General features: G+C 37.5%; 1 protein-coding gene across 1 annotated transcript in view; it reads left to right on the top strand.

Moving 5' to 3' along the window:
* PPFIBP2 (PPFIA binding protein 2) overlaps positions 1 to 7,491 on the top strand; it is a 101,355-nt gene that overhangs the window by 83,713 nt on the left and 10,151 nt on the right. The window contains exons 13-19 of the mRNA XM_027881815.1: positions 935 to 1,032; positions 1,219 to 1,283; positions 1,508 to 1,576; positions 1,980 to 2,040; positions 3,697 to 3,738; positions 5,622 to 5,766; positions 7,194 to 7,226. Coding sequence (XP_027737616.1) covers positions 935 to 1,032; positions 1,219 to 1,283; positions 1,508 to 1,576; positions 1,980 to 2,040; positions 3,697 to 3,738; positions 5,622 to 5,766; positions 7,194 to 7,226 — 513 coding nt within the window. The remainder of the gene's footprint in view (positions 1 to 934; positions 1,033 to 1,218; positions 1,284 to 1,507; positions 1,577 to 1,979; positions 2,041 to 3,696; positions 3,739 to 5,621; positions 5,767 to 7,193; positions 7,227 to 7,491) is intronic.

Here is a 7,491-nt window from a genome sequence, read left to right as displayed (position 1 = left end):
TTTAAAATCTACAGAAAGACCTTTGTCCCATTTTTCAGTTGTGCTGCAGGAAGCAGAGCAGGGTTTAGGGCAATCTCATTTCAAGCTGCCACCATACTTTCCAGTAGTGAATTTAGTCTGGGAAACCTGACCTTCTGAAAGGACAGTTTCGTTCAATGCAGATCATTACATTAACAAACACAACATTTTCAGGCCTTCTATGGCAGAATGGAGACTTGTATTTAACACACAAGAGTCAGGTAAATCTCTCTCTGAATGTTCATTAAAAAAAAACCAAAACTCTCACTTGGAGTGTTCTGAAAGTAAATCCAAATGTGTGATTGTAGCTTTTGTCCACTGTCCTTGGCCACATCTTGGTTGCACAGATCCAAGTGCACTATCCCCCTGAGAGACATGTTTTTTGGAGGCCACTTGTGTAATGAACACCCATGGTGCTCTGAATTATTGAGTTAGTATCACTGAGAGTGTGTGGTCTTAATTTACACCAGCACAGACATTTTACACTGCAGTGTAAATAAAAAACAGTGATGCTCAGCAAAATAAACCAAATACAAACCTGTGTAGGACCTACACGGTACAGTGAGATTGTCCACACTGTGATCGATGGCAAGTAAGAAAACGGTACCAACTTCAACTTGCCCCAGAACATCAAACTATGAATTACAAGTAGTTCAGAAACTGCCTGATGAGCAACTCAGCTGCTCGCAGCAGAACAAAGCATACAACTGAAAGTGATAAATCTGTTGCTGTAATATAAATCATTTTACTGGTAAATCAGAGCCCAAAGGAGGGGCGGGGAGCAGAGAGGGTGGTGAATTACAAAGAAAGACTGAAGGGGAATTTAGAGAGTGAAGAATTTAGGCTGATATGGGCCTAAATTTTATTTTTTTGCCTGTTCCTCTTCCTTTCTACCTCTACCCTTTAATGCTCACAGGCTCTACTGTCTCTGGTGGCAGTGAAGAGGAAGCTGAGGTAACTTTAAGGAAGCGGAATCTTTTGAATAATTCTCAAGGAGAATTACTGAAAACAGAGGTACTTAATAAAGATGTTATTAGAAGCGACTTCTGCTGTATATATGATCTTTTGGTGTTGGCTTCTCCATAGTAATGTAGATGAGGGTTTGGCCCTGGCTGCATTTTTGTACTTCTTGGTATGGGCATGGTAGATTCAGCATCAGACACCAGAATTACAGGCTTGAAACTCTTGTCTTTTACATAGGCCTCTTCAGGAGAATTGTCACAAGCTGTGCTCCCTCCAGTGCCACACAAAGCTATGGAAATCAGGCAAGACCTTTCTTTCTTGTGGGTTGTCCTAAATCTGTATTATTTAGACTGTTTAACTGTTGGCATCTTGTCTTGACTGTTCTTAGCTTTGCTGTGCTTTTGGGTACTTGCGAAAGCAGCATTTGCAGTGCTTAGTTCTGTAAGGTTTGAATTAAGCACTTCTATGTATCGGAAGATACATGTACTGCAATACTTAAAGGTATGAAATTTATTTCTATTTAAAGTGGAAGCATTCCAGTATCTTCGACTAATTTGACCTCTCCACAAGAAGAATCTTTGGAAATCATATATAGGTAAGAATGGGTAACTTTGAAATGGGAAACATTTTTCCTTTTTAAAATCCCTTAATGTGTCCACATTGCTCACAGAGATATTGCCCTGTACTTTTGCTTATTAAGAGCTTCTAAAAAGTCAATTGTAGGTACAAGGTTTAAAGCTGCACATTGGGCCTTGTTGTCTTTCTCTACTGATTACAGGATGTCTTGTTGCTGTTCCTGATTTCATCTACTGCAGTTTCTAATACTATGATTTTTAGACTAAAAATATAACAAAAAATAAATTATCTCTCAATTCTGAATTATTTGTTATATGCAGACATTATGTGATCTGTACAGCTGTCATAGGAGACACCTGTGGCATATGCAAACATGCTATATTGTATTAACTGCAGCTTTTTTCCCCTGTCACTTTTTTAAGGGTTCCACAGAAAAAAAAGTCAAACAGTTTAGAAGACTTGCAGAGTGAATCCATGGAAAAGGTTCGTTTATTTGTAATCACAGTTTCTGGTCTTTATTATCACAACTAAAAGACAAGGGTCAAGTATAAATTTTTGGGTTATTTCACATAAAATATCTTTAACCCCCTCTGACATTGTATGTGGGGAAAAAGCCCTGATGATAAAACTGCAGTATTATTTTGTTTATAGGTGTGTTTAAAATAAGTTTTACTTCCAAATCACTAAAAATGTTAAGGCAGCAAATCCTGAAAGGATGGACATTTCCACATAGGATACCTTTTATGTGTTTCCATGTAACTAAGTGTTGCTCCCTTAGACTTCTGATATAAATGGTATTTCTGAAGATGGTAGTGATGCTGCCTTCATTAAAACAGCAGGAGCACTGTTACTACTTCAAAGACTTTAATTCCATTCCAGAATAAAGACTACCCAATTTGCAAAGTCTCGTTACATTGTGGTCTAGAGTCTTGTGTTGTCATTATGTACTGACATTGTTCTGCACTTGTGATTATGCTTTGTGAGACTGTTATTGATATTTCTGTACTCAAAATTAGGCTTAATACTAGGTTACTTACACCCAGTAATGTAATTTAAAACAGATACTGGTAATATGATTGCTCCAGTTCCTAAATTTTTAAAAAAATTTTCTTAAATCACTGATGATGACAGTGAACAATTAGAACATGTGAAATTTGTGTTGCACTTATTTGATTGTGGTCATACACATATGTGACAAATCAGAACTAGCATTTCATTCCATGAAGAATTTATGAAGGTCTGTTTTCATAACTTCAATTCAAAATCTTAATTTCTCTCTGTGATATGCTGTGATTGGGCTGTACCTACATGTTTATGCTGTAAATTTGCTCTATCCATGAAATCAGAGCCCATAGAGAAAGACAAACCTACCAAGGATATGAGAGAGTTGCAGCAAGCCAGCCCCATGTTCAGCAAGGCATTTAAATTGTGTGCCCTAATTTAGGCATGAGGCCTCTTGGTGAAAGACGCCTCCCTGTGCATATGAGTGAGTGGCTAAATGTGAATGTTACCACCAAAACTAAGGCCAAGAAAACCTGTTTTGCTCACTCAGCACGACAGACTGTTTCTGCATCAATTCCGAGAGAACCTGTGCTAGCAGCACTGTTTACTGGAGCTATTCTGCCTTGCATAAAACTCAAATTCCATTTCCTTCCAGCAGTAATATTAAAATAGCAAACCACACTGGTGTCCCTGACTTAGCCACACTGATGTTTTTATCACTTTACTTCTACCACAGCTCTTTTTGATTTCAGCCAGGTTCCTACAGTATTGTGTATGTTATGTCAGTCATTTTCATACTGTTCTAACTCTAAAACAGCTGTTATGTTCACAGCTTAAAGTAAGTCTAAAGGGATCACCCAGAAGCTTGAAAATAGTAAAATTCCTTTGATCACAGCAGAACCTAAACAGGGCCCAAATGTTGTAGAGTGGAGAATGAGCAAACACAATTGGTATTAAATATTGGATTGAAATTAAATGAAAAGATAACAGTCCTTGTAATATATTGTCCATACATTAAGCAGCATCACTACAATAATAAGACTACAATTGATGTTCAATGTATGTATGTTAATACTAACATTTGTCTGTTGCTTTTTTCCATAAAACTTTGAAATTTTCCTCCCTGAAACTCCGTAGTATGTAGATGGAAAACCAGCACAACCTGTTGTAGAACAAGAGGTATATTAACTGCAACTTTTCCTAACAATTCTCTGTTGTGATGTGCTGTGATGGCATGACTGGGTTTTCATTTTATGTTCTTTTTCTTTTTTAAAATGTTTGCATAGTTCCAGTGCTGACAGACTCTGAGAACAGGGGTAAAGATTTGAGAGGGAAATCTTTTTCTTTTTTTCTTTTTATGTAGAAGTTGTTGTTGTATGAGGTTAGAAGGTGAAGTCAGTTGGTTTCAGAAAATACAGTGCTGATGTAAGAAGCAGTTTTTCTACTCATACAAATTTTGGTACAAGTTGGGATGTGCTCCTGTAGCTGCCAAAAAAGGAGCAGGAGTTGAGGAACTGAGCAATCTGGCCTGCAGTTGTAATATCCAAAGATCCCTCTAGACCTTGAAATAAGAATAGATTGAAGCAGTGGTTATCTCATTAAATATTTAATGTCTCATCCTGGCCCAGACAATGTTTTAAAACAATTTTATTAGAAGGGGGTTACTAGATAGTTGCATACTGTATGTCTTTGTATATTAAATATGGTTTGCATATTTTCAGTATAAAGTTTTCCTACAAAACCTTCATTCTGTTACTGAAACATTGACCAGTTTATTCCAAAAGACATACTGAATGTACAGCACTCCCACTAATGTCAATTGGAGTTGCAGGTTTTCTCAAAAAGCGTCTCTGTCCCTCTGCTTTAACATTTTTGGGGTATACCTTTTTCCCAGAGTGATGGCTCATCTGTCTTTTCATTTGGAGTCAGTATTCAAGAAGTCTCAACATTGTATTTCCAAAACTGTAGACAACTACCTCTGTGAAACACATACTTTGCCTGGAGAAGTATCTTCTTCGGCTCAAAACTATCAGATTTATTAGGCACATTCTCATCTACCCTTGTACAGGGAGCAAGATCCCCAAGTAGATGATCACTTGAATGCAAGGAAAATTAAGCAATTTAGCAAAACCTAGGTACCACTTCCCTTTCAGTACAATACAGAGAAACTTTGAGGACCGCTGCTTGGGGACTGTGATGCCTGTGACACGGAATGTGTACCATGTGAGCAGAAGAGCAAAGCTTAGACTCCTGTTTTAGCCTGATGTGAACAAAACTTGTGGAGTCAGCCCTAAAATACAGCTCAGTCTATGCTTTTTCCCCAGCATCTATCAAAAGTATACCTTGTGCTTAGGTTCTGTAATAGAACTGGCAATGATAGTAAACTGTATGTTTAGCTATAATTATGTTTTTAAAAAAAACTCTTGCATTTGTAATTTTGTCTGTGCAAAGGGATCTCAACCCTTGCAAACATTAAATTTCTGTACCCTAACTTTGATGTTGATTCATTTACTGTTATTAATGATGGTGGGAAATACGTTTGAGAAAATTTGAGGTGTATAATGCTTTGGGTTCAAATTCCAGCAAGATAAAATTGTGAGGCAGAATCGGAGATATTGGTGAAAAATAAAGGGGGAAAAATTGACAGAGCAAAAAACAGTCTGAGAAGTAGCCAAATGCATTTTTGGTACTAATAAAGTTGACCTTGTAAGGACCAAGTAATTACAGAGTGCCGAGGTCCTAGAGGAGAAGGCAGTTAGAAAAGTTCTTATGACAAAAAACAGGTAATATTCAACATATATTTTAATGTAATATAGGGTCTGGCTAGAGTGGGAGGAGCAAGGGAAGGCAAGGCTGTGTCTTAGCTAGAAAACTGTCAGCTGACTGTTGGGTTTAAATTGAGTTATATGTAAGCGGGAACAAGGAGAGAGTAGAGTCATTTTGAACCATGAACTTAAAGTACTTTATCCCAACTTTGAAAACGTTGTGTTCTGGGTTGCAAATGCTGCAAGTGATTTTTTTTTTTAATTTATTTTATTTTTTCCTCTTTGAAAAAAAAACAGAGTAAGACAGTTGTGAGGGGCAGCAAGTACCAAACTTTGCCAGGAAAGATGCCCCGACCCTTGCAGAATGGAGAGCAGGGAACGTATCACTCTCCAGATGGATGTGGGATGAATGACAGTGAGGAAAACGGCGTCCCGGGCCTGAGTATGTACCCACACCTCTCTGAGAGGGTTATGGGGAGGGGAGAAAGCAAAGTGTTTGAGGGACTGGGACAGGGCATGGGATGTAATCGGCTATGCCAGAACAATGGTATTGTTTGCATGATTCAATTAGGAAACATTTTACTACTTTTTTTTTTTTTTAAATGTAGCAAAAATTAGCTCGTGGAGAGTAAAGGATGGCTTTAAGTTGCAGAGTTATTTTATGTTGCACTTGACAATACAGTTTGCTGAAATCATTAATAGGTTAAGAAATGAAAAGACAAGGTTTTGGACACTGTGGAGAAGGCCTACTGAAAGTCAGTAAATCTCTAATTAAAAATCAGAACTTTTAGAGAGGCAGACATATTCTCAGTATGAACAAGCAGTATTTTTTCCAAACTTGCTTCCATGTTTGGAGCTTGCTCATCTGTTCTCTTAAAAAAAAAGAAAAAGGCAAGCAAACAAAAATGCACAGCCAAATACATCATCAATGCTTTTAAAAATGTCCACTAGATTGGGGTATTAAATAAAACAAACAAATCCTTGCCATTCCACTGCATTTTAGTGGGTGAAACTTTACAGTACAACTAGCACTAACATGCACATTTCAAGTGAAAATCCTTTTATTCAGCATTGTTGGTCGCTGGAGCTTGTGGGGATCCACAAGTGAAAAAAATTTAACTTGATACATGCAGAAAAACTTTCGTGGATATTGGAACTACAAGTGTATTGTTATCCCACAACCATGGTCCTGTAGAAGCCTGTAATAATTCCTTTTCAGTGACACCTTAAGCACAGATTTATTGACAAAAAGTATTACAGTGAGGCACAGAACTAGCTACTTCCCAAGGACTAAAGAGCTTGGGAAGCTCAGGCATGAGAGTATCCTTTGTGATTCTGAGGTATTTCTAGTTTAATAGTCATGGGGTGAGCTTATAAAGGAAATTGTTCTTTTTCTAGAAACAAGCAATGGCTTCTTAAATACACTGAGTTAAGAGAATTTTTTTGTGCAGATTGGTTTGTTTCTTGTGCAGTAAACTCAGTCCACTTCTAATTCTGTATTTCAGAGGAATTTGATGTAATCTTAGAAATTGCTTCATTTCAGATACTCTGCAGGCTTTGTGGAGCTCTGTAGTATATGTTTAATGTGTTTAAACTGGCAAATAAAACAAACAAACAAACAAAACAAAACCAAAAACAAAACAGGTAATTGATCATCCCTATCTATTCAGGATGATCTGTACAGAATCCTTGGGGCTTGTGCACACCAATGCATATTTACTTTCATGTCAAGCCTAACTGCTTCTTTTCTTTTAGTTCCTGCTTTTAATGCTTAGCTTACTACTTTGCTCTTCTGTAACTTTATTTTGCTGGTATTTTATATCTTCTTTGCTTCTTCATCTGGCTTTCTGCTTCTTGGGATGACTGAAGATCGCATCAGGAGTGTCAGTGCACCAGTGCTAGGTACTGTATCCAAAAAAGATGCACCTTTAACACCAGTTTTGCTGCTTACTTTTTCTCTTTCTTTTTTTCCCCTCCCTTTCTCTATGAAATGCTAACACTCAGTGGCCATCCAGTCTGAATTCCTTATGTGCAGTACTGAAATGAAGTAACAGCGTTTGCTGTATTGGCATTCAGATGGGATTTCTTTCTAAGACATTTATTCCTGGTTTCATTCTGTTTTCACTGAAGTCAGAAAACTTCTCGCTGACTGTGATGGAGGAGTTAT

The sequence above is a fragment of the Empidonax traillii genome, unplaced genomic scaffold (assembly GCF_003031625.1).
Source record: "Empidonax traillii isolate 1590-97213 ecotype Southwest subspecies unplaced genomic scaffold, ASM303162v1 scaffold95:size1152806, whole genome shotgun sequence".
Classification (NCBI taxonomy): Eukaryota; Metazoa; Chordata; class Aves; order Passeriformes; family Tyrannidae; genus Empidonax; species Empidonax traillii.
Note: the sequence above shows the minus strand (reverse complement) of the source record. Positions and strands in the feature narration are given on the sequence as shown.